The sequence below is a fragment of the Myotis yumanensis genome, unplaced genomic scaffold (genome assembly GCF_028538775.1).
Source record: "Myotis yumanensis isolate MYYU_CA2020_CCGP unplaced genomic scaffold, mMyoYum1.0.hap1 SCAF_4, whole genome shotgun sequence".
Lineage (NCBI taxonomy): Eukaryota > Metazoa > Chordata > Mammalia > Chiroptera > Vespertilionidae > Myotis > Myotis yumanensis.
Genome location: NW_027223755.1, coordinates 92196420 through 92223589, shown reverse-complemented (window position 1 = coordinate 92223589; position 27170 = coordinate 92196420). Strand labels below are relative to the sequence as shown.

Sequence of the window (27170 nt, the reverse complement as noted above, 5' to 3'; positions counted from 1 at the left end):
TAACAGTGGCCAGGGCACTTTATGTCTTTGTTAAACCATTATCATATTTGAAGAAGAACCAGCTGGTGTTTAGGGAGGTAGAAAACATATTTCCATTTTAATTCAAATTAAATCAGACCCTAGTCAGAGACCCAGAAGCATGGACTGTTCCCAGAGTAGCTAACAAGGTTGAACTCTAATGTTGCCATCTTCCGGCTCCTAGGGAGAAAGTTTTGGCATGTAACACGGTGGAGTCGGGGTATTCAAAATAGATTCCCAGTCAGCATCCTGCGACAGCACGAGAGCCATAAATAAATGTGACTGCAGAGCAGTTCTTGGCAGGAATTTAAAAAAAGAGCAAGCTTTTAGCAGGTGACATGAAACTGCTCGCACTGCCCTGTATCTGTAGGACGCCGACGCTGCGCAGATCGGCCTGAGCAGGTCGGCACGCGTCACTGGCTGCGCCTTTTGTTGTGGTGACTCTGATACCTTAAGGTTCTACCCTCTCAGTGAAAACTGTGCTTTCTCGTTGTCCAAGGGTTTTCATTTAGACTGGAGACATTTGTTCTTCTTCTGTATCTGAAGGGAAGGCAGTGACAGGTGGTTTGCTCTCCCATTTTAGAGCTGGGAGACCAAGGTCCGAGGAAGTCGTGTGTTACCTTAGCTGTCCCCCGAGGCTGGCACCACAGGAAGCGATAGAAGGCCAAGGGACTCAGTGTGAGTTGAGCACAGCATTGGCTCGGCCGCTGAGAATTTTTTCTTGATTTTATCTTCTTAACCATCCTAGGCAGCAGGTAGCAGTGGGTGTTTTCATAGGCAAGGACACTGAGTATATGACACTGAGCATAAGTTATGTCACCTGTTCAAGGTCACCCAGTTAGCAGGTGATAGAGCCGGGGTACAAAACTAGATTTGTCTCCCTTCCAAAAGCCCTGTTCCTGTCACAGAGCCACACCACCCCAAAGCCGTTGGATAGAGAAGTTTGAAAGTGCCCATGAGGTCCCATCTGCTGTGGCCATCCCTGAACCAGTAACTCAGGATGGGGTGGCGTCACACCTGCCCCTGGTGAAGAATGGGAGAGGGACCCGTTCACTTGGTAATTTGTAAGAGCTGTGTCATCTGTATTACAGAAATATTTTCCTTAGATTGTCATTTGCTTGCTGCAGGGCTGGCTACATAATTTGCAGGGCTCAGTGCAAAATGAAAATGCTGGTCTTTGTTCAAAAGTTAGTATAAAAACACCTTCCTTCCTTCCGCAGTCTCCCTCATTCAGTCAGGTTGTTTTTGAACTTCTCTTTGCTGTTTAAAGTCGTGCTTGAACATGGGGATACTTTCAGGGCAAGTGCACACTCTGGCAGGAGCCTGCCCTGTGACCTGACACACGGGGCCCTGTCGTGGGCGGAACGTGGCAGCACTTGCTAGATGGAGACAGGGAAGCCGCAGCCCAGAGCCTGTGGCCTCTGCTCATGCACATGCACCGTTGCCCCATCAAGCTTCTTTTACAAAGCACACATTGACAGAGAAAATTATTACGAATCTCAAGACCAAGAACACAGAGCATTAAGCCCCAAGTGCAAGGCCCACCCCTTCTGAGCTCGGGGCCCTGTGTGACTGCACAGGTCATGTGCCCAGGAGGCTGAACTGAGACCACTGACTTTGCTTAAGGTCATTTCCATACTAAAGGTTTGACTTTTTTATATAGTTAAGCTTGTCCATCATTTATTTTAGTTTCTGGGTTTCCAGGTATTGCAAAGGCAAGTATGGGTTCTATTGCAAGGAGGAGGAATAAAAGCAGGCAGTAAGTAGCCCACACCCATTACTAGGAGATGCTTATGGCAGGTTAGAGGGTGTGTGTGTGTTGGTGTGTGTGTGTGTATGTGTGTGTTGGGGTTATCAAGGAGTCGATGAGACATAGGGATATTGGGTGACCTTCAAGTTATTTTTTGATGTGATAAACCTGGGAAATTACTTCCTGGGAGAGCCCCCTGGGAGGTTCTGCAGTGGGGCTCCCCACCTCGGGGAGAACACTCGTGAGTTATGGGCTAGCAAGAACAGCTGGCATTGGTTGAAATGTGCCAAATGCCACCCATGAGCTGTGTCACTGAATCCCCTCACCATCAGCCAGGCATCATCTCCCTCATTTCACCATGTGAAGCCGCCACCATATTAGCTCAGAAGTGCCTGTTGCACTGGAGCAGTGTCCCCCAAGGGCACGGCCCTTGGCACCTGCGATACTTTCTTCACCTCAGCAGCTCCTTCCAGGCCTCCATCCTAACGGTTGAGAGAAGCTCACGCCTCCTTTAGCAGATGAGAAAATGGGCAGTTAGTCTGGCTCAGCACGATCCCTGTGTAGTGAAACACCTTCCCTTCAGGCAGAGGCCCTGGTGCAGAGTGGAGAGCCATGTGTCCCGTGCCTCCTCCCTCACCCACTAAGCCCATCCCGGCACCCAGGCTGTGGGCGTCAGGGTGAGAGCTTCCCCACCCCATCCTCACCCCTGCCCATCCTGTCTCTTTTTCTCTGATCTCTTTTTTAACCTCTGAAACCCATGAAAGTGTGTGTGCTAACGCTCCTTGCAGAGCAGCAAGTTGTTTTAAAGACCTGCTTTATGTTGGTTTCTGGATAAAGTTACAAGGCCACACATGTGTGTATTAGTCTCTGGACACCGAAACCACGTGTCAGTTCCTTCCCTGAATAGCCTGCTCAGAGGGAACATCTGTGAAGTGGCCCCAACTCCTCCAGACTCGTTTTGCCAAAGCAGTGATTTGGGGCTCAGGGTTGTGTGGAGGGAAGCAGACAGACCTGGCCCAGAATCTGACTAGCAGGTGGCACTGGCTGGTGCTTTAGCTCATTGCCCTTCACTGTGGAATGAGGGAGATGATGCCTGGCTAATGGTGAGGGGATTCGGTGCTATAGCTCACAGACGGTGCTTGGCACATTTTAACAAATGCCAGCTGTTCTTGTAGCCCATAACTCATGAGAGTTCTCCCTGAGGTGGGGAGCCCCACTGCGAACCTCCCAGGGGCCTCTCCCAGGAAGTAATTTCCAAGCATGGCTGGTGTTGGCAAATCCTAACACTGGAGGGGTGGGATCCCAACCTTCTGAGTAACCTAACTGATGTAGAAATTCTGTAGATTTTTTTTGTCTTGTCACAAATATTGAGTGCCTTTGCCAGGCACTGGTGTGTGTGTGTGTGTGTGTGTGTGTGTGTGTGTGTGTGTGTGTATGTAGCTATGTGTGTACATGTGTATGTATGTGAGCGGACCTGGTCCTGCTTTTATGGAGCTTCTATCTAGCAAAGGGAAGAGACTGTAAACAAGTCATCAACAACTAAGTTAGTCTAGGTGCATTCGTTACCTATTTCTGTGCAACAAATTACTCCAAAACTTGTAGAACATTTTAATTATCGTTGAGTTGTGGCCAAAGTTCCCATCCAACCTGATCACAGGAGTTCCCTTCTGGACCCCATCCTCTGGCGTGGCCTGTCCACTGACGCAGGGCAGCTGGCATCATCAGGAGGCGTCAGGCAGAAGCAGAGAGCTAATGCAAGACAGGCATTGGTCCACTTCTGAGGGCTCCATGCCCATGGCCTCATCACTGCCCTGAGGCCTCACCTCCTAACACCATCACATTGGGGATTAAACTTCAACCCATGATTTGGTCGGTGGACACAGCATCCAGTTGATAGCATAACTTATAAACCCTAGGTATCCACTCGGGTTCGTGTGACCTCAGGCCCTGCAGCATCTAGGGGTCAAGTGATGTAAGGTGGGTGTTCTCTTCCTGCTGCTTGTCTGTGCTTTCTACTTTGTGATCTTTTCTCAGGCAGGGTCTCAGACTTATATCCTTTGAGCTTAGCAATGCCAGTGGCAAGAGGGTTCTTTTCTGTTAGCTCCAACCAGGCTCTTGGAACTGAGTTCCATTGGCTGAGTCTCCTGCCATCGCTGGACCAATCGCTGTGGCTAGGGGGATGACCTATGCTGGTTGGTAGGGCCAGGGTACATGCCTGCTGGGCATTGTGGCGGGGGGGGGAGTGCAGTCAGTCCCCCCAGATTGTTTGAGCTACGAGTGGCGGAGGGTGTTTCCCTAAGAAAAAGCAGGGTGCCATTAGCTAAAGAAAAGGGAAATTGATTCTGGGCAGAGAGAAACAAGGGCTGTTTGACCTGAGGGCCACTGATAAGGGGTCTTTGAGCATCGAATGGGGGAATTAAAGATCCCTGCATTGAAGTTCTTCTAACTTAAACTGTAATGAACAGGGCACATTCTTAGCCAGAAGTGTCATCTTGTCTTCATCGTCTTTGCTTTCCTGGGATAACTAACTCCTGGAATGGAGTCTGGCTGCATGGAAACCTAGCTCGTCTTCCAGATGCAGAACCGGACGCTGCAGAGGAAGCAGAGTTTCGTGGAAGCCTGACCTTCCTTTGAAGCCCGTTCCCTGTGACGGCACACGCATCCTGTCTTTTGGTCAATAAGCGTTTATGACCTTGGGCACTGGAATGAAACTCAAGGGAGGAGGAGATTTTTGTCTGTTCACTGCTGTATCCCCAGTGTCTAGAGACAGTGCTTAGCACATAGTAGACGCTCAGTAAATGTTTCCATGTTATATGGATAGATGGGTGGGTGGGTGGGTGTGGGAGGCAGAGTGGGACGAGCATGATTTTGAGCTCGACAGACCTGGGTTTGAAGCTGGAGTTGTGGAGCAACTGATCTTTGATTCACCTGATACAGAGGGACCACTCAGAGACATTGTGTGGTAATTATCAGTCACTTGTTCCTGGTTGCCTGGTAGATAAGAGATAATCCCCCCCAGCCACCCCCCCTCCCCCGCCCCCCGCATATCACAGGAAGGAGCATCTGCTTAGAGCCCCGACCATGTAGTATCTTGGGCTCTGGAAGGCCAGGGATCCTCTGACAGGGACTGCTCCTGAACCTCCCACCCTATAGCTATTTGTGTGTAGTAACTTTCTTTACCTCCATCAAAGGAACCTATACCCTTACCCATCTCTGTCAGCATCTTTCCTTTATTTATATCACCATCACATTGAGAACTGTGCCCATAGTCTCTTTAAGCCTCTATTTCCTTACCAATAAAATGGGAATAATGCCTTAAGGAGATATGAATATTTTAGTGCAAGAATGTTGATGAAGGGCCTAGGACAGTGTCTGGCACACAGAAAGCATCTAACCTATGGTTACTATTATCACTGGAGCCCAACGAGAGAGCGGTCTTATATTTGGGACCCTCACAGATGTGAAATACATTAGAAAGTGCTATTTGGGCCTATGTAGTAGACAGACTATAAACTTTGGGATGGAGAGATCTGGGTTCAAATTGTGGTTTCATAACTTGTTAGCTGTATAACCTTGAAAAAATAATTTAATTTGTCTGAGTCCAGTTTCTTTTTCAGTGAAAGGGAGAAGGAACATGATATGGTGTTGTAAGGCAGCCTTACACATAGATGCCAAAGACGTCTATGCCATTCTGCATACTTTCATGTCCACTGTTGGAGTGTCAGGGAGATACAGAGTTGCAAAGCTCAAGGATTGTGTTAGCTAGTATAGGCTTGGTTCTGCTGCAGTAACAAACAACCCTTCGTCTCAGTTCATTTCCCATTATGCTATGTGTCTAACATGGGCTGTCCTGGGCCAAGGATGGGATGTTCTGCTCCATGTAGTCACTCAGGAATCTGGGCTAACGGAGGCTCCCCCATTTTGCAGCCACATCATCTGGAGAACATAGCTTTCTCTGTGAGTGTGGCGAGGGAGGGACAGCTGCAGGGCCCCTCAGCAGCAACCCTGTGCTGAGACTCAGAAGTGACACATGTAACTTCTGCCTGGAGCCCTCTGGCCAGAATATTCAAAAGCCTGTGCCCAGTGTGCATAGGGGGCGGGGAGACGTCGGGGGCAGATGGAATGCTTGTCAAGCATTAGTGTCTCTGCTGCGAGGCCCCATTTATTGTCTCAGTGTAATTTCCAGGTTAGGGCCAGAGCAACTGTGGGCTCCTGACTTCACAGCCAGCCAGGTCACTCCCAGGCCAGAAGGGAAAGAAAGGTAGGCCTAATCCTCCCAGACTGATGGATGCGGCTGAAAATGTGAACTCCCTTTGACCTCCACCAGATCAGCATCTGGTGGGTGTGGTCTTATTGGGCAACTGAGTGCTCACGTAATAGAAAGTAGGGGACAATCACATTTGATAAGCCACTCTTTGGGGGCCAGTTGAGGGGGTGTGGAGCGCTGTGATATTGTTGCATTTATCTTCACTAAATAAGTCACAGGGCCTTTAATGGCCCAGAGAAAAGTTGTATTTCTTGGGGTCCTCTGGGACAGGAAGAAAGGTGACTGCTGTTTGCCGAGTGCCTGCCGAGAGCCAGGCTGCACTCTTTGTTGCTCAAATGTATATGATTTCAGTTACATCCCACAGCACCCCTTTGAGAGAGGAGGTTATGATCTCCATTTTTCTTGTGAAACTGAGGCTTAGAAATGTTCAGAGCTGTGGAGAAATAACAGCTTTTCCTATTCATGAGACATCACCAGCCAAGTGTGGTCCCAGGTTCAAATCCAGTCTGTCTGCCTTTAACATCCATGTTCTTTTTAATTTATTTTATTTTTTTACCGTCTCACCTTGTCTTTCCATTGTGAAGCCCATGGAGGCTTAAAGCAATTGAAGAGATGTACGTTTTTGTTTGTTAGTAGAAGCTGTAAGAATCCGAATCATAATTGCAGTATTGTTTTTTGAACCCTAGTTATGTATCAACTCATTTAATTCTCAGAGCAACTCTATGATATACGTGATTCTGCTGCCACCATCTTTAGATGAAGAAACTGAGGCCTGGAGAGATTGAATGACTTGCCCAAGGTTACCAGCAACTTAAAGGCAGATCGGGATCCACTTCTGGCCTTCTGGCTCCAAGTGCATCCTCCACGCCACGCCCCACACTGCCCCCCCTTTCATCCTCCACACCACGCCCTACACTACCCCACACTGCCCCTCATACATCCTCCACACCACACCCCACCCCATACCACCGCTCCCACCATGCCCCACGCCCCACACCACCGCTCCCACCACGCCCCATGCCCCACACCACTGCTCACACCACACCCCACACCACCGCTTGCACTGAGCACTGCCTTTCTTCTGAGCAGGTGTTTGTGTCCACACCCCTCCTCGGATGAGTCAGGACCATGTGCGTCTGGGGAGCAAGGCGGTGCTTACTGAAGAGGTCTCTTTAAGCGATGCTTTTTGGTATGAGAAATGGACTCTGTGGCAGAAAAACATTTTTTGATGCTCATAAAATTTAATGTTTTTCACTACTGTCTTTCTTTTGAAACGTGGGCATAATTTATTGAGCTGTGTTTAAAATATTCAGGAGGTCTCTATGTATTCCTTCTGAGGAAATTGTGATTAAAAATGCACACTTGGCCTCCCCCGATTTCTGGAAGACATTAGAATATGACAGAGGGCCACATAACTTCAGAATTTACATCTTTATATGAGATTCTGTGCTCTCCAGCACGCGACACAATAAATATAAAAGCAACACTTCAGGGTGAAATATTTTCTGGAGAAGATGGAATTGGGGCATGAGTGTGATATTATAACACTTCTTTGTGCAGCAGCCAGTTCTCAGGAGTAAGCAGGAGCTGCCCCAGGGTGAGCCCCACTGTGTGCCAGCCAGGGGCTCCGTGGTCAGCAGTGGTCCCACTGTGTGCCAGTCAGGGGCTCCGCGGTCAGCAGTGGTCCCACTGTGTGCCAACCAGGGGCTCCGCGGTCAGCACTGGTCCCACTGTGTGCCAGCCAGGGGCTCCGCGGTCAGCAGTGGTCCCACTGTGTGCCAGCCAGGGGCTCCGCGGTCAGCAGTGGTCCCACTGTGTGCCAGCCAGGGGCTCCGCGGTCAGCAGTGGTCCCACTGTGTGCCAGCCAGGGGCTCCGCGGTCAGTAGTGGTCCCACTGTGTGCCAGCCTGGGGCTCCGCGGTCAGCAGTGATCCCCATGTGGTTTTCCCCCCAGCCTGCCTGCTCCATACGACAGATTCCCACTTTGTAGATGAGGAGACAGAGCAGAGGAGTGCGGGTTTGGAAGCGGTGGGCCTGGGTTTGAACTTGCTCTCCTGTCTCCTGCTGGCTCACCTCCTCCCACCTGCAAGTTAGCTCCTAGTCACTCCTGGAGCCCTTCCCTGGCCCTGGGTTCCCCTGGCCTCTGTGCTCCTGTGCCACTGGCACCCTGCGTGGGAACTGTCAGCGTCTGATCCCCAGAGACAGGGCGCTCCCTGAGCGTCACCATGGATGCCCAGCCCAGGGCAGTACCTGGCCCCTGGGTGAATGAAGAAGTGTGCGGAGGTGCAAGTGCCATAGATAGGAGGGGCTGTGTAAAGTAATGGCCCCCGGAGCCAAGAGAGGACACGTGGTAGGCGTGAACATGGCTCAGGGTTCAGATCCCAAGCGCTCTGTTTATCAGTCTTGAACAGGACTAAACCCGTGCAAGGACCCAGTCCCTCTTCTGCTAATGGGGTCGATAGCTGGAACATGGAAACCACCAGGGTAGGGATTCTTCTCTCTTTAGTTTGCCAGTATGTCCACAGTGCTTAAACAGGGCCCGGGAGATGGCAGTTGCTCAGTAGGGATTTGTTGAATGAATGGATCTGGGAATGTTCAGATACTGAAGATGGATTTCTAAGGGAAAGAATATGCTGTGGACAGGCCTTATAAGGTTGCTTGGGCATGAGCTAATGTAGGGACAATGCGTAGACCTGGGGCCCACACAGAGTATGTGCTCAGTAAATGTTCTTAATGATGATGGCCCCCCTTCCTCCCTCCTGTCTTTTCTCCCCCTCCTCCCCCTCCTCCTCAGCTGCCTGCCCAGCGGCTGGAGAAGGCTTCTGTGCTGGGGAGGCAGAAGGCCAACGTGGGATCCTGGAGGTCGATAGTCATTTCTGTGAACAAGCCTGTCACCACAGTGCTTCAGAAAGGAGAGGCCAGCAGAGCCTTTTAAAGTAATTCTTGACCCATTTTCACAAGCCCAGCCAGGCACAGTGCTTTGTCCTTGTAATGGAGTATAATTACAGCCATTGTGTGATGCCAGGTAAACCACCTTGTCTGCTGTGTTAACAGAAGAGAATCTTTGCCCTCGTACCCTCCATCCCCCACCCCCATTGATCCAGCAGAAGTAATTAGCCCCAGAAGTGTCCGGGTCTGTCACTGGCTTTGGCAGCCATCCCACGTGAGACAAGTGGAGTCGGTGAGATCTGTGCTCGAGCCAGGGTGGTGAGCTGCCGGGACAGCATTGTCGGCCGGGTGCACAGAGCTCCTGCGGGAGCTCTCGGTAACCAAAAGAGTGTGTATCTGCTGTCACCTGCTGTAATCATCTCTGTGTGACTGTGGGCTAGTGTCCTAGCCCCTTTGGCCTATTTCCTCCCCTGTAAAATGGGACAACAGTAGTGCCCAGCAGTGGTAAGGCTGCAGGTGTGGGTTGTATACCACATGGGCGTGTGGCTCTAGGGGCCAAGCTCCACTCACTGAGCCAGGACCCATGGGCCCGTGGCCACCCAGACAGGGCACCTTTCTCTTCCTTGTGCGGAAGAGCCTTGATTTGTGGCCCTGAAAGTACTTGACATAGAGTAAGTGCGCAGAAAATGGTAACTGCTGTTACTACTATTGAGGAATCATTTATGGAGAAGATGGATGAATGGACCAAAGCGGTTGGGGAGTGACACAAACTGAGATTGGAGTTAAGCTTTGGAGGGTGAAGAGGATTTTAAGAGGTGTGACTTGGAGGGAGGTGCAGGTGTAGGTGAGGACATAATCGTTGACCAGTGTCAATATTTCCCTTGAATATTTCCTCGCTGCCCTTCCCACTCACCCCTCCTGTCGTTGCTTATATGCCATGCCAAGGGAATTAGTGGGAAGCCATTGAAAGTTATTCTTAGACTCTGGATTAAGGAGACATTTTAATGTACCACACGTAGTGTACCCATTACACAGTTCCACCCAAGGCCAGTCCTACTTCATGCTTGACCTTCTGTTACCCCACCTCCGTTATGGAAGCTAACTGCAGATATCATCTCATTTTACTTGTCAAAATAGTGGAAGGTTTTAAGCAGAGAAGGGACATGATTTGGTTTGGGTCTTAGGGGGGCTGTTTGAGCATCAGCCTGGGGTTGGGTGGAGGACAGAGGGGCAGCAGATGTAGGGGCGGGCTGTGGGAGTGGGGGTGCTTCGGAACCAAGGCTGTGTGGCAGGGAGGGGAAGAGGGAGCTGATCTGAGAAAGGTGAAGGCCGTGGATTCTAGATGTTTTCGTGGTGCCCTTTTCATTGCGTGGCAATGGCTAGCAGTTACGGAGTGCCTGATGCACGCAGGCTAAGCTAAGCACTCCTGTGTATGAACTCACCTAAACCTCCCGAAAGCCCTGTGCAATTCACTCTCACAGTCCTCATTTCATGGATAAGAAATGGAGGCCCAGAGAGGTAAAAGCAGCTTGTCCAGTCACAGCCAGGAAGGGGAAGCGTGGCTTGACCCCAGCTCTTCCGGCCCTGAGTCTGCGCCTTAGACGCTGTGCTGGGCGGTCTCTGGCGATGCCCAGGAGGACGGTGCAGGCTGAGGGGCTTAGAGAGCTTCACAGCGTACAGTGCCTCCTGTGCTCGGCATGATGCTCCTTCAGCAGGCCTGTGGCTCCCGCCTGGCTTGGCTTTTGTCTCCTCTCATTGCTCATTTGTCTCAAACAACCTCCAGGAAGGTGTGGGCTGCGGGTTTTATTATTGACATTTCCGCATACTCTGCCTTTGCTCCTTCAGGGCCATTGGTGGGAAGGCAGGAAGGAGAGGTGTTGTCTGGGCTGGGAGCCGCTGCTGCCTGCATGGTGCGCGGCCTCTCTCCACCCTCATCTCACGGATTCTCTGACAGGTCACCTGTCAGGAGGAACGAGGACCAGCCGTGTCTGAGCTGTAACAGTTCCCCAACATCTGTTTCTCAGAGGCGCCCCATTATTAATTGAGCTGTTGTTAGCTCAGGGTGTTTCTTTCTTGCCATGAAAGCGTAATCCAGCCCCGTGTTTTTAAGTGGCTCTTCTCTCAAGCTCGGCGCTCTGAGCACAGAGGGGCTTGTTACAGAGGCGATTAAGGGCATCTCTTTTGCATGGGAACTTACCGCTGGGGCTTCCGTACAAGCACCCACTCAGCTCAGCAGCTCTGTAATGAGCCCGCACAGCACCGTCTCGGTGGCACTTCAGGATGGGTCTGCCTCCCAGGCTTCTCATGAGTGTCACTTGGCGGCTCTACCAGGTGATGCTGAGGAGGGTCAGTCCTGAGATACCAGGGCTCCTGCCTCAGCAGGACGAGCCTGAGCATCCGCCGGGTCAGTCCCACATGCAGCTTAATCCAAGCAAAAGGCAGACTGACTGCAGGAGCAAAGAAACTGGAGGGACCCCAACACCGTGAGGTACAGGGCTGCAAGCTCCCGAGGCAGACTGACCCCTACTGCAGGCTACTGACTTGGGACAATCGCTTTACGTTTCGGAGCCTTGCTTTCATCATCTGTAAAATGGGCATACAGCTCTACCTCCAGGTTGCTGTGTGTGCTGATGTTTAAAGCACCTCGAATGTTGCCCAACCCCAGGAGTTGAGATTATTTAGGGATCATTGTCTGTGGCAAGCACTGGGTAGCTACCCAAACTCTATTACTTCTTTGTTCCTCATGGCAAACCTGTGTAATAGAGGACAATATCGTCATGTGTCTCATGATACAAAGACATAGGCTTTGGAGCCATGGAAACTTGAGTTTGAATTTCAGCTGCCACTTCTGAGCTGTGTAAATTGGAGCAGTTTGTTACCTCACCTCCCTCCTCTGGGAAATGGGCCTGATCAGGCAACTATTGGAAGGGCTCAGCAAGCCAGGGCCAAGGAGAGTGATGGCAGCTGTAATTTTCAGGACTTCTCTGACCTGTGTCCCTAGCTAGGTCTGGACCTGCACTATTTCAGTGATCATTTTTAATTTCCTTAGTCTTCAAGCCTAAGTGACACTCTACAAGGAAACAATGTATGTGCATCTAAAAGAACAGCAGATGTTGAGAGCATTGGTTCTATCTTATTTTTCAGTTCTCTTAAATTTTATCCAAAATGGTCATATTCTGGCTTTCTTTTTTCATCATTATTTGTCATAACTTCTAATAATTAATGCAAAACATTATTTCAGAAATAGCATATGTATTGTGTATAGTTGCATCTCAAACTATCTGGTGAAGAACTAACTTTTAAAAGAATTACAATTCATTACAGACTAATACTTTTGTAAAATACTTTAAAAAAATCTAGAAAAATTATGGACTTCTGGATTTCACAGCATCATGAAATTGCTTTCAGTGTTTCAAAATGCTTCAGGTCACGGTCAGTGCTTGTCCCAGACTGGAGCCAACAGCGTGCATCCCAGCCCAGTTCCCAGGCCCCCTGTGGGCAGCTCTGAGCTCTGACTTCTGGGCTGTGGGAGAGAGAGGCCGCACGTGGCTCAGCCATCAATGCTGCTGGCGGGCAGGCCTGCGCAGTGCCCTCTGGCTGGTGGCTTATTCAGCTCAGTGAGAACTGACCAATAGAAGAGCTTTTGTAACATCCCTGTTTTACAAATGAAGAACTGAAAAACTGGCTTCTAAAACTGGGAATGGCCCCATGCAGTTCCGACCTAAGTGTGTGAAGTCCTTCCCCTTGGTCTTCATCAGCGGGTCCCGAAGCTGATGCAGCATCACATCACTGGGCCTCTGAGTCAGTGTTTCTGGGAGTGGGCCCAGGAACCCGCATTTCTCAGAAGCCCTCCAAGTGGCTGATGATCAGCTTGTTCAGGGCACCCTGGGCCACACTGCTCTACCCCTGCAGGGCCGCCTTTCTACCGCACCCTGAGATGGAGTTCGAAGAGCACACACAGGACCATCCCCGTCCTGCCACTTCCTGACTCTGAGCCTCTGGCCTCATCCTTAGGAAGGCAGGCCCACCTTGCAGGAGGGTCCCAAGGGTCACATGAGCTGCCGGATGTGATGCCTGGAAAAGGCCTGGCACGTGATTGGTGCTCCACTGTGTGTGAAGGCACATGGGCACTGGTGAGGTCTCGTCTTCACCGAGGCAGGTGCAGTGTCGTCATCCCAGGAGGAGGTTCCAGGTCCCTCCCACAGCCGGGTAAATGGGCCTAAACCAACTGTGCGTCTGTCAAAGAGGGTTGATTTTGAGGTGTCTAAGAGAACATTCTGGGAGAGTTGGGTACATGACCAGGAAGAGCTTGGGTTGCTCTTAAAATTGGGGAGTGGGAGTGTCTTGATCTAATTAATCTGGAAGTGTCTAATTAGGGAGCCGAAGAAGGGCCATGCATGGTTTGCTGGGATGCGATTAGATAGACCATTCTGCATGAAAGGAAATGCCAGAGGCATTCTTTTTAAAATTTATAATCCTTTCATGATTTGGCAGGTAATTATGATAATTCGGGGATTTTCACAGACTTAAAAGCTTTTTCACAGCCACATGATTTTTGGAGATAGTCTTCCCTGATGCTCCAGCTGGAATGATTGCTCAGTCGCTGAAGCTCCAAAGGCCTTATCTTCCTGAGCCCAACCCAGATGCCACCGTCTTGGTGACGCTTTCCCTCCATCCCTTATGGCAGGGACACCAAATGGGTGTTGTGGTGTGAGCCAGCACATGGGGCTACCTGGGCATCTTCCTGAGGAACGAGTGCTGCTGTCGACTAGTGATGTCTGCCTGGGCCAGACATCGGGCAAGGGGAGCTGAGTCTGATCTATTTCATCCCTCCCCAGTGGCTGGGCATTCGGGTAGGTTCCAGCATTTGGAACTAAACTCCTGCTCTGAGCACATGTATAAAATACAGGGGCAGGATAACTGCCCAGCAGGGACTGGCCAAGTCACAGATGAGGGATTTTAAAAGCTTGATAGATGTTGCCAAACACCCCTGTGACTTAAACTTCTTAAATTTTTCTTACCATCTTCTCACCAACCTAAAGCATGAAACCCAAGTGGTGAGTGGTAAGCATTTACACCATATTACTTATGGGGTGTGCACTTTCCAAGCACAACTCCGGAGCACGCCTTCTGCCAGCCAGGTGGGCTCCTTGGGCCGTTTGGAGAATCAGGGCTCCATGCTTAGCCCTTTGGCCCACACTGGTCGGTGTTTGAAGCTGCGTCAGTGGAGATTGGTGTACCTCCTCTTGGCATTTGCTTTTGATTTGTCACTGCCATTAGTGTTGCCAAATGGCACCTCCTCCTAACTGCTTTCAGATTAATTTTTAAGGGAATAAAAGTGCTGAGAGTAGAAGAAATATGGCAGACTCTCAGAATGGCCCTGAGCAGATGTTCCTGTTCCTCAGGAAGACGCCCAGGTAGCCCCATGGTCAGTGGTGCGGAGCACAGTGAGTGCCCGCAGTGAGTGAGGGTGCAGAGCAGCCGGGGAGGCTGCCTGGCATGTGCCAAGGCCGCCTGGAGAAGTGGCTGCGCAAGTTTCCTCGGGGGTGGCCTTCCCGACCCCCGTCTTCCTTTCAAGTCTCCCTCTCTCCCTGAGCTCTACCTAATTTGACTTTCAGGATATGAATCCTTGACTTTCTTCCCCAGCACCACGAGCAACACCTGGCATATGGCTCCCAGTCCTGTTGGTGGCATTTTCACTTTGGGGACAGTGAGTCTCCACAGCTGCCCCAGCTCCTTGGTGCAGCACATATGGCCCTGTCCCTCTGGCTCCGGGAGCCCTGCTGTCCTCCTCCATTTCCCTTTCTGAGATCACCCAGCGTGCAAACCAGCTCTCATTCACGGGCATTCGCCAGGCCCAGACATGGCGCTGCGCCTGCTAGTAGCTCATTTCCTCCACACAGTGGCCCAGGGAGTCGGGGAGGTTTTATAGGTGAATAGCACAGGCTCGGGGGTGAGTGACTGGTACCAGTCACATGGTGCTGTGACCAAGCACAGGCTGTGACCAAGCACAGGCTTGTCCTGCACCAGTGTCTGAGTCCTTAACCACCTCTCTCAACTGCCCCCCGTCAGCCTCTGAGCCTGGGCACCCGACCTTTCCTCCGCTGGGTGTGCCTTTCTCCTCTGTCTCCTGGGTGACCTGCCGCTCAGCATGGTTATGGACGATAGGAGGACTGAGTGAAAGTCAGTGAGACACAGAGGGAGGGGGCAGGGGGCAGGTCAGAGAGGCTGGTGCTGGATCTCGGATTTCGCAGGCCTCTTATGGCCTTAGGACAGTGGGAAGCTGTCCTAAGGCCATAAGAGGCCTGCGAGATCTGGCACCAGCAGGTGACAGTGTCCGACCTTGTTTGGGAAGATCGCTCTGCCTGCTTGGCAGAGAACGAATTGGAGGGCACCTATTGCCTCTGTCTGTTCCCTGCGATTCTCTGTAGCTGTTGAAAATGAGGAATGAGGTCAGATGACACCTGTAAGTGCCCTCAGAACCTGTAGAAATTCCAGCCAGCAATGGTGGTGTAGCCTGCCTTTATTTTTGTGACAACAGAAGCTATTTGTGATCTCAGATTCCTCTTCCACGGCTCACTCTGAGTTTCGAATTCATTTCTAGTTATTCTAGAATTTGGAAAGCGTTATTTGAGGACAATTAAGTTCACTACAGTTTTGTAAGATGAAAGCTGTTTACATCAATGTCTCTATGTAGGGATTTATGATATGAAAATTCAGAATCTCAGAGCTGAGCTTAATAACAGCGAGCACTGCAGGCAATGGCTGCGGGAAATGGTTTCATCCAGTGTGTCCGCAGTGCCATCGGATTCTATCCCATTCCCTAGTGGAATGAAAGCCCTCCCCGACGTGGTCAACTCACATTCCTGGCTGCAAACGAGAAGCAGGGTTTTGACAGCTCACCATAAACACCACTGGAGGCTGGGATGTTTTGATGTTTTATGCATTTATGGGAAATTGTTTTAACACGCTGGCTCCCACTGAAGAGCAAAATAAAAACAAAGCAAAAGCCTGCTTTGCATTGGAAGTGAGAGTGGCGTTTATTTAAAGCTTGAATTTGTGGGGGGATAGTAGCAGGTCTGCAGCATTAATATCTCCAGTCGCGTGTTTCCTGCTAACGGGAAGGTAATTGGATGCTCAGCCCGAGGAAGCTCACAGAGGGTTATGTGGTTACCACGTGGAGAACCACACAGGCATTGTTAGTGATACTGTATTTATTTGTAAAAAGCCCAAACAGATCATGTTCAGCTGCTTTTATACAGAAGGAAGAAGGCAGCCAGAGAATATTCACTTTAGGTCTGTACAGTGAAGAAGGCTGTGTGCAGGCTCGGCGGCTCGTTCTCCCTTGCTCATCGCAGTCTTGCAGTGTCTTTTGTGCCACATGCGCTGTGCATTTCACAGGGATTTGAGAGTGGGCGCCTGAGAGGCAGAGAGGGTGCCCTTCCTAGACTGGGGCTCCCACAGCAAGTGTGGCGGCCTCAGGATTACAGCCAGAGCCTCACACTTTTCACGCTGGTTTCACCATGGCTCCCTTCAGTTCCATGTGAAGAGTTTAATTCTTTCTAAGAGCCTAAGGGGTAATTCTGGCTGATAAATGAAACAGTGCACCTTATTAGCAAACTAAAAAGCAAGGAGGAGTAGAAAGAATGCACCTTGAGGAATGTTAATATTCTGATGTATGTCCTTTTTTGCCTTTTAGCCTTTATATAACAACCTGTCCAAAAAAAGGAGAGCTCCCTTTATCCCTCCTGAGGCATTAAGACTAGGGTTAACGATCTTTTTTTTTAATACATTTTTATTGATTTCAGAGAGGAAGGGAGAGGGAGAGATAGAAACATCAATGGTGAGAGAGAATCATTGATCAGCTGCCTCTTGCACGCCCCTTACTGGGGATTGAGCCCACAAACTGGCATGTGCCGTGACCGGGAATGGAACCCTGACCTGTTTCATAAGTCGACGCTCCACTACTGAGCCATACCAGTCGGGCAGCAATCCTTTTTTAAAAAGGCTTCTTCTAATATCCCTTCTTATGTCTGACATTACATTTTTTATGGTTTTCTTGGTTTTCAGAACCCAGGCCCCAATGAACAGAAATGGTCAGTTATTCTAATTGTGCCACTAGTGGGACATAATTCAGATTATAAAGAAAACCTTGGCTAGAAAAGTGTTCATCTACACTAATAAAAGAGAAAAATGGTAATTGGCGTACGACCGCTACCCTTCCGATTGGCTAATCAGCGTATCCTTATGCAAATTAACTGTCAGCCAAGATGGCGGCCGGCAGCCAGGCAGCTGGAAGCAAACATGAGGTTTGCTTGCTCCAGTGACTGCAGACTCCAACGTTCCCCGCCTGACTTGCTGGACTCTGAGCTGGCAGTTTGAAACATTCTAACAAATATAGCTGGCTGGGATCTCAGAGCTGAAGTTATACATTGTTTCGATTATAGAACCGAAACAAACCAGCAGCGGAAGCCTCAGAGCTAGAGCCAGAGCTAAAGCTGGCCCAGAAGAAAAAAAAAAAAGAAAAAAAGGAGTGGTTGGGAGCTTCAGTCAAAACCCCTAGCCTGAAAGCAGTCCTCAGCCCCTCACCCAGACTGGCCAGGCACCCCAGTGGGGACCCCCACCCTGAAGGGTGTGTGACCAGCTGCAAACAGCCATCATCCCCTCATCTAGGCTGGCCAGGCACCCCAGTGGGGACCCCCACCCTGATCCAGGACACCCTTCAGGGCAAACCAGCCGGCTCCCAGGCCTCTATCCTATATAGTAAAAGGGTAATATGCCTCCCAGCACCGGGATCAGCGGAGCCACGAGGCCTCCTGGCACCAGATCAGCATGACAGGAGGCAGCGCCCAAACCCCCTGATCGCCCTGCGGCTCTGTGTGTGACAGGGGGTGGTGCCCCAATCCCCCCCCCCCCCCCCCCCGGGCCCTGCTCTGTGTGTGACGGGGTAGAGCCATATCCTCCCCATCGGCCCTGCCCTGAGTGTGACAGTGGTGGCGCCCCAACCCCCTGATTGGCCCTGCTCTGTGGGTGACAGGGGGCGGTGCCCTAACTCCCCTATCGGCCCTACTCGCCCTACTCTGTGCATGACAGGGGGGAGCTCCCCAACCCCCTGATGGGCCCTGCTCTGTGCGTGACAGAGGGGAGCTCCCCAACCCCCTGATGGGCCCTGCTCTGTGCATGAGAGGGGGAGCTCCCCAACCCCCTGATGGGCCCTGCTCTGTGCATGATGGGGGGGGGGGGGCAGTGTCCCAACCCCCTGATTGGCCCTGCTCTGTGAGTGACGGGGGCAGTGCCCCAACCCCCTGATGGACCCTGCTCTGTGCATCACAGGGGGTGGCGCCGCAACCTCCCCATTGAACCTGCCTTGAGTGTGACAGGGGGCGGTGCCCCAACCCCCCAATCAGCCCTACCCTGAGCGTGACTGAGGGTGGCATCGCAACCTCCCAATCCACCCTGCTCTGTGCATGACAGGGGGCTGTGCCCCAACTCCCCAATCAGCCCTGCTCTGAGCCCGACCAGGGGCTGCACCTAGGGAATGGGCCTGCCCTCTGCCACTCAGGAGCAGGCCTAAGCCAGCAGGTCGTTATCTCCCAAGGGGTCCCAGACTGCAAGAGGGCACAGGCCGGGCTGAGGGACCCCCTCTTCCCCCCCAGAGTGCACAAATTTTTGTGCACCGGGCCTCTAGTTAATAATAAAAGCCTAAGGTACAAAAGTGACCTGATACAGCCGTGTTCTGACCATAAATTGTGGACTGTCGATTCCATAGTGTTAAAATCAACCAAGTAAATAAATGTGTTCTGCACGGTTGGATTGTGTAGCCCGTAGGTGACCAGTGTTACCTCTCCAGCCCAACGACCCCTGAGGCCTTGCTGATAGGTGTGGGCCCAGAGGAGGCGGGAGAGTCCTGGGGAGGCTCTGCCCTCGGAGTCTCACTGGTCTCTTGTGTTCCAGGTGGCGGAGATGCACGGAGAGCTGATCGAGTTCAACGAGCGCCTGCACCGGGCCCTGGTGGCCAAGGAAGCCCTGGTGTCCCAGATGAGGCAGGAGCTCATCGACCTCCGGGGGCCGGTGAGTGACTCAGGATGCCTCGGCTGTGCCACTCTGCCCTGTCTCTGTCTGTCCACCCAGCCCTTTCTGCCCACAGCCCTGCTGCTTAGTCTGTTCATTGTTAGCACCATGAAGGGAAAGAGACTAAAGAGTGAGCACTCATGTGCCCAACATCCAGCTTTTCTGTACATTAACCTTTAACCACACTTGCTTTCCTTTTTTTAGGTAGGATAAAATAAATAAAATAAATGCTACAAATTCTATTGAAGCCCCTCTGCAGCATTTCATGCCCCTGCCCTCGTTGTCAATGATCTGAGGCTGGCATATAGCCTTTCCCTCCATAGTTCTATACTTTCCTATGTAGATAAATTCCCACGAGCAATAACTAGTCCTGGTTTTGTGTAACTTTTACCTACATGGAATTACTTGTTCATATCTCTTTGCCCCTTGTTTTTGTTTGTTTTTAATTCAGTACTATGGTCTGAGGACCATATAGTGGTAGACCTAATATAGAGATTTTAAACTGTGCCACTCTGGATAGATAGGGCTGTATAATTTTTTGAAGGGGGTGAGGGGAGGGGTGTCCTGTGTACTGTGGGATGTTTAGCTGCACCCCTGATCCCTACCCACTAGAGGCCAGTAGCACCCCACCCCGTCATGGCAACCAAAGATGTCTCCGGACATGGCCACATGTCCTCTGGGGGGCAAAGTCACCCTTGTTGAGAGCTCCTGATTGGGTTCATTCACTTTCTTGACTCTTTAGTCCTCTGCTGAATGAAGTACTACATTATTTTTAATCCAGTCTCGTGTCCGCTGGCATTGAGATTGTTGCCAGTACTTAGCGATTACGCGCCATGCTGCGGAGAGCATTTTGTCCTTTCAAACACATTTATAATAATTTTTCATCTAGAAACTTTTTATTATGTCAAATGTTAAATGCCCAGAGGTAGGAGGTTGGTATAACGCATTTTATGTATCCATTGTACGTACCCATTAATAATAAGTTGAATTATTATTAATCCTGGCCAGTCTTTTTGAAGCTACCCATGCCTACTTCCCTTTTCTGTAGTATTTTGAATCAAATACTGGATATTTCATCTATAGACATCTCTGTCTGTCTCTCTCTCCCCCTCTCCACACACACACACACACACACACACACACACACACACACTCATGAAAGTATAATTATGATATCACTGTCATTTCTCCATTACCAGTAATTCCTTTATTCCCTCAAATATCAGCCCTGGCCCTCGGCTAAGTGGTTAGAGCACACCTTGCCCTCAGGCCCACTCTGCTCATCTCCCCCGTCAGACAGCTGGGGCGAAAGGAAGGAGGAAATTTCAAGTCTCATTACAGATCTGGAGCCTATCTTCCTTTTAATTGTGAGAGGCATTTGTCCTGGGAATCTCAGCCTCTCCTCCCTTCGTTTCCACTTGGCCTGGCCCATGCAGACCCTGGATTAGACTCCCTCCCAGACCTACACTGTTTGAGCACCTCAGGGGCAGAACTGTGTCTCTTTATTTGGAAACCTCAGTTTCCTCTTCGATCAATGGGATCACGTGGCAGCAGCCTCTGGGCAGCTTGTTGAGATGCTGCCAATAAAACAACTCCATGGTGGGATCCCCACCCTGCTTTCATCTCTAAACCCCAGCACCTAGCACTGTGCGGGTGCTCACTAAATGTTTGTTAAGTGAGAACTTTATTTCATAGAGCAGAAAATGACCACATAGACCAAATAATAATCTTTCTTAAAGATAGGGACATTGTTTCTTCTCATAGACTTTTAAGCTAAAGAACTTATTTTAAGAAGGAGTTTGGGATTTAGGGTTAAATTTTTTCCTTTTCTTTCTCTGAAAGTATTTTTAGAACTCTCGCCTCATTATTCCGAGTCCCCCCCCCACCCCCCCAAAAAAAGATGTGAATGAGTGTTGGAGGTTTTTTGTTTTGTTTTTACCTTTTAACAAGATTTGATTACAGCCCTGAAAATTCTCTGGGGCAAGAGCTCCTATTTTGCATAATAAATGGAGACAGGGTAATAGAACCTGTAAGACATAGAGGTCAATTAAGGTTACAGCACAGGGAAAGTGGAAGACGAAACAATTCACTAAAGGAAGGTTGTTCTCATGGGGGAAGCAAACTTGGTATCACTTTGTATAATTGCAGCGGATTCCTTTTTTCTTTGGTGGGTCTCTGTTCCAACTACCTTCAAGTGGCTCACTCCACTTAAGTGAAGAGATGGTCCAATGTGGTCTGACCTGAGGTTTCTGTAATCGCTGCCCTGACTCAAAGCATCAGCCCGTCGGTTTGTTCCTCCTGTCACTGCTCTCCCCTCTCCCCTCCCATGCTTGTGTGGGGAGGGAACCACCTTTGCTAGCCATTTACCGTGTGCTTGGGGTTGGATGCATTATCCTCTCCCCCTCAGAACTACCCTCTATTATTTATTAGATCGATTTTTCAGCTGAGCAAACTGAGGTACAGGTTGATTTCAAGGCATGACTTACCTATCCCAAGGCCTGCAGCTTCCTGGTAGCACTAGAATGCTTTAACACCATGGTCTTACTCTTCTCTCTCTCTCTCTCTCTCTCTCTCTCTCTCTCTCTCTCTCTCTCAATTTCAAGGAAAACTTAGTGTCTATTTTGCTCTAGGCACGACACTGGGTGGTTTTAAAGATTCAGATCCCTGATGGAACAAGATTGAACATGTTGGATTGAAGGGTGTTGAATAGGTTTCTCTGCTGTAGGACTTCCCCCCAGAGTGCCTCATGGCTCTCGGAAGGGGTAGATATAGCACATACATTGTATGTGTCATTTCCCACAATTATTTCCCCAAGGAGCATCTTTCCTAAGATGCTTTCCAAGGTGTGCATGTGGGAAAGGTAGGGCCACGTTGCGTATCATGTCAGTTTCCCATGCACCGGCTGGCAAGGAGGTCTCGGAAGCCTGCTTTGTCTCATGAGCCTGTCTGGGTATGGGATCCGCAGGGCGTGGAGGAGAGGAGGTGACATTGTGTGGCTGTGGGGTGCAGTGAGCCTGCCCTCCGTCCACTAGAGGTGACAGGCTACATTCAGTCTGGGTCCAACTGGCCTCCTCCTCACGCCCCAGCTGGCCTGGGTCTCAGTCATGTTTGCAGCACTGGACCCTGGGCACTTGGGGCCTCTTGCACGTTGCCTCTCAAAGGCCAGGTGGTTCTGGGTTTCTCCCATGTGCTCTCTTCTCCTTCTTGCTCTGTTTCTCTCTGTGTTTTATCTGCCTTTTAGTTTCTTCTGTTGCCTCTTTGTGCTTCTGTCTCTTTATTCCTCTCTCGCTACCTACCTCTCTCTCTGCTTTCCTTTCTTGGCCTGCCTCCCTCTGACTTTATCTCAGCTCTGCCTCTCCCTTCCTGTGTGCCTGTTGGCCGCAGCCTGTCTCTGTTTCTCCCTCATGCCTGAATCTTTCTCTGCGCCTGCCTCTTCCCTTCCCATTGTCTCGAGTGCCATAAGCTTACATCACGCTGACAGGATGATAGCTGCTGCTCATTGCAGTGTCTTGGAGAAACCACAGGTCCTTTTATCTCTTCATTGCCCAAGACTTTTTGTGTGTAGCGCGAGGTCCTGTGATGGGGCTTTCAGTGGAATCCACTCCCACAACAAACGCCTTCGCAGACCTTTGCGGTGCTCCAGCGTCTGTCACTCTGTAACCATGTTGTGTTGAATTTTCTGTCTTTCACCTGTGGGCTGAGGACAGCTTCCCCGAGACAGGGACTGTGTTCACTCCCTTCACTCAGGCTGGCACACGGTCACATGAAGGTATGATGTATGAGCCTGACCACGCACCTGTAGTGTCTATGGTGACACTGTTGGCCACACATTTGCTGACCCAGAAAGGTGCCTTCCTGGATCCTGCTGGATAAGTGACTTGTCGTAAGCTGCTTGGCATTTCCATGGGTCTCCTTCCTGCCACGGTTGAAATGACTGAGCTGGTGGGAGAGAAAGACAAGTAATTAAAAATTCAGGAGGGAGATAGGTGAAAAAACTCATCCCAATTTTGTGATAAGGTTCGCTTTGGGAAAAAATGCTTCCTGGGTCTTTCTTGGTATCTCTAAAACCTTCAGAGGGAGCCGGCTCATCTGAAGGCTGATGCTGTTTAAGTCAGGATAATAAGAGATCTAATAAGAGATGTATTGTTCAGTGGTGGCACTTGTGGACTATCTGGCAATCAAGCACCAAACTGGCGGTGGTCCCACCGCAGCTCAGCGCCACGTTCCAGATCCCAGGCAGCTTTGTAACCCGGCCCCGGACACTGTGTTCCGATTGCCTGCTGTCTTGGAGATTATTTTCAAAAGTGCCGTTAAAGAGAGGCTACTAAAAATATGTCTCACATAGAGGCTTAGCTCAGAAATACTCATTTTTGACACAAATCACCTGGAAAGATGTTTGCAGAACGCATTTGGGCCCACCCAGCGTTTTCTGTCCGGGGCAAATACCCCACGTGACCACATGACCCTGGACACTAAAGCAGATACTTTCTGTACCTCGGAGGGCTCCCGCGTCACAGATCTTTCCTCCCACATGTGCTTGTGATGCACTCTCGTCCCTTTTACACCTGGCTTGCTCGTCACTGTGGGTAGCTGGGCCCCACTGGGGAGCTCAGGGGGCTACAGTGTAGGGTTTGGGTGGGCAGAGCCTGGCTCCCCAAGGCTTATGGGTGTGGGACTTTAAAGTAACATTTCCATTAAGATAAGCGTTGTGTGTCTGTTGGCAAGTGCAGTGTGTGCTAGCTGCTCACAGCTGGTCCCTTACGTTGCTACAAATCATAAGCACTGGCAAGCAACAGAGTTATCAGGGTTTATACACTCCGTGCTCCATGCTGACCAGCTGTGGGGCGAGGGAGGAATTTCCACACCTGCTTAGTCTGCCTGCCGGTCACTTGTGTTTCTTGTGTCACATACAAAGTGTGGGGTACACGGTGGGGATGTGGCAGACATGGACAATGTGGACTCTACCCTTGAACAGGTCAAAGACCAGAATATGTTTGGTGTGACTTGCTTTGACTGCATGTGACTAGGCTTGGAGACTGAGGTCTGAAAAAGATAATCCTGAGACCTTCCTGTCACAGATTCTGAAGAAGCAGAAGCCGGGACTAGGAGGCCACCCCTGGAGCCCCACCAGAGGAGAGATGATAGGCAGCAGCAACCAGGATGCTCTGGGGCTCATAGCCCTGTGCTCCCCTTTTACTTACCACCAAGTCCTTCCTGAGATGCACTTGCACTTCCTTCTTTTGTTTTCATCTGACCAGGTGCTCAGATTCGGATGAATCTAAATCCTGAGCTCATGGCACACGCTCATTGTTGGTGTGAGCAGGGCCTGCTCTTACTCATTTGATAAGTTAGCTTTGATCTCTCTTTGCCTTCATGGAAGATGCCCCCAGGCTTCCCCCCCCACCTCCCCTCAGGTAGTGACCTCAAGGTCCCCCAGGTAGCAACCTGAAGACCTGGGTTGCTTGGCTCCTGACCACTGTATATTTGATTGGCATGTAGGTTTCTCAGTAGAAAGTTATTAGCATGGAAAAGTGGATCCTGTCTAGGCTGGTCTGGGACTGAACCTCTGTCCGTCCCTGTGGTCTGACTGCAGCACTGTCCTTGACTCGTGTCCTTTTTGTCGTCCTCAGAATGTAAGCTCTCCCAGCCCTTCATTCTGTCTCCACTCTGTCTTTGTAAGTCTTATGTCCATGACTATCCATCTAAATCCTAATTTATTCTATTTCTGCTAAATTAACGCACAGTATTTCTAGGGATCCATAATAATCACATGATTATACTTGTAAAAACCCTCTAACCTAACTAAGTATATATATACTTATTATTTATTATTAATAATAATTTCTCCATGACAATAGAGTTCCATTCTGGCTAGTCTTACCTTCCCCACCAATTGCATGTGACTTTCTACATTATTTTTTAGATTTCTTCTTCTTTTTTTAATAATCTTTTTAAAAAATGCTCATCTCTACTTCCTTCTCTTCTGGCCCGTCATTAACTTAGGGCTGAGATGGGAAGTGAGTGGTTTTAGTTGAGTGACATTTGCACATCAAAAGGATCATACAGTTTGTTCTGAAAGCTCTCCCCACTTCCTTGATGTGGATTTATATATCTTCAGTAAAAAAAAATTTTAAAAAAAATGCTGTTTTTGCTGTATGTTTCATGGCGGTTGTGTCCCTGGCCAGCTGGTTTGTGGCATCCAGAGCCTGTTATGTATACATTATGTTGCTGTCTCTTCCAGGAGACCAGCTGGTCACATGGTTGGATTGAAACAGGTGCATCTTGATAAAGAGATACTTGCCTAAGGAACAAAAAGCCAAACAATTGCCTCCCCTTTTGTGTTCTTTTAGAAATGTCCTCTTCTGGAGCGATGGGCACCCTCTTGGAATTGCCTATGAGGTTCCCAGGCCTTCTTGCCCTGGGGTCTGCAAAGCTGCTGCTCTGGTTTTGAGGACAATGATTTTGTTGACCAGGGTTTGAATGGTATTCTCCCAGCCACTAAAAGTCTAAGGGCCTTGTCCACACCCAAGTGGGTGGTTGCAGTTTGCTCTGTGGCTGATGTGGCCAGCCAGGCATCTGAGGTCTGACTTGGCCAGGGCTTTTGCTAAATTCAGAAAAGCCTCAGGTCCCCTTAGATTTTTATTTCTTTTCTGGAAAAGCGGCTTTTTTTTTTGGCTGTCCAGGAGTATCATCACCTTTGCCAGCATGAGTGAGTGTGTGTGTGTGTGTGTGTGTGTGTGTATGTGTCTCCAATGGGAGTTGTCTCCCACCCTGTTACAGTGGGGCTCACAGTCAGCGGGTGATCCCAGTGCCTCAATGCCGTGCAGAAATGTTTTGGCTGCGGTTTAAAAAGAATCTGGCAGATGCTGAAGCAGGACCTGTCTCGCACCTTCTTCCTCACCTCTTGCTATTGCCCCTTTGGCCACGGAGTCCTATCCCTTACCATTTGCTCTTCCTTCTACCTTCACTGTCTTGTTTCTCTACCTTTTGTCTTTCAGAAGACGTGCTTTAAGTTTTTTTCTAAATTACATAAATAATCTATTTTAAAAAGAAATAATGTGCAACTGAATAGAGTACAAAACATGTGTCCCTCTCCCCGAGATCCTTATAAAGAAGACTTTGGTATATGTCCTAGATATTTGTTATGCATTTACATACAGAGAGGCATGTATCTCTTACATACATGGCACCATTTATACTGTTCATATTGTTGAGATTGGCTTTCTCCTTGTGTTGGCTTCTACTCCCCACTCTTCCCTGTCCTTCAAGGTCTAGCTCATTCTTTAAGAAAGTCCTTAGGGCTCTGTCAATACTGAGTTGTATTTATTTTGAACTTCCTCTAAATTCCCTTAATCTCTCTTTCCCTCTGGACTACCCATTTTACCTACTTTCTAAATGTTGCCCTTAGGTACTAATTAATTTGCTCTGTTGAACTATCCCCAGTTAATTTTCTCCATCCCCAAGAAGTTTGTTGTCCCGTGGGGGACACAGACATGTTAACACATATTTGCCATGGGGTCTGATGTGGGCTTGGCTTTTGAAACATATTTGTTGAATGAATGAATGAATGAATGAACGAACACAGAAATAATAGAGTTTATGTCAGTTATCGGGTGGAATGGTGACACCATGGTGTCTTAATGAACTGCTGGGATTGGTCATGGAAGGCTTCCCAGAGGAGATGTGGGGCTTAGGTCTTCAAGGACGGGCCTGTTAGGTATCGGAAGGATATTACAAATCAGCATGCTTTGTTCATGGATATTATCAGCCACTAGTTTCATGGGTGTATCTTTTGGCTTCTCCCTCAGATAACGAAGTGTGAGTGGCATTTACGCTCCCACCTGCAGCAGTAGGTAACATTAATTGAATGCCTAATATATGTAGTAGCAAGCCCATGAGGTAGGCACTCCTGTCGCCATGTAGAGATGAGGAACGTAAGGCACAGTAAGATAATGTCCCCAAGTTCTCCTGCCTAGTAAGTGCTGGAGCTGGTAAGTCTCTGACTTTTTCAGAGTCTCCTGCCCTCATCTTTCAATGTAACTGGTGATGCTCACCAGAGTGAGTTGTGTGAAGTTTGAATTAAATGAGAAAATGCCTCTAAACCAGGGGTGAGCAAACTTTTTGACTTGAGGGCCACAATGGGTTCTTAAACTGGACCGGAGGGCCGGAACAAAAG

General features: G+C 49.6%; 1 protein-coding gene across 4 annotated transcripts in view; it reads left to right on the top strand.

The window, feature by feature from the left end:
• Positions 1 to 27170, top strand: part of SNX29 (sorting nexin 29) — a 445003-nt gene that overhangs the window by 265773 nt on the left and 152060 nt on the right. For all 4 annotated transcript variants that reach the window (XM_070412958.1, XM_070412961.1, XM_070412960.1 and 1 more), the window contains one exon: positions 18878 to 18994. In XM_070412958.1, coding sequence (XP_070269059.1) covers positions 18878 to 18994 — 117 coding nt within the window. The remainder of the gene's footprint in view (positions 1 to 18877; positions 18995 to 27170) is intronic.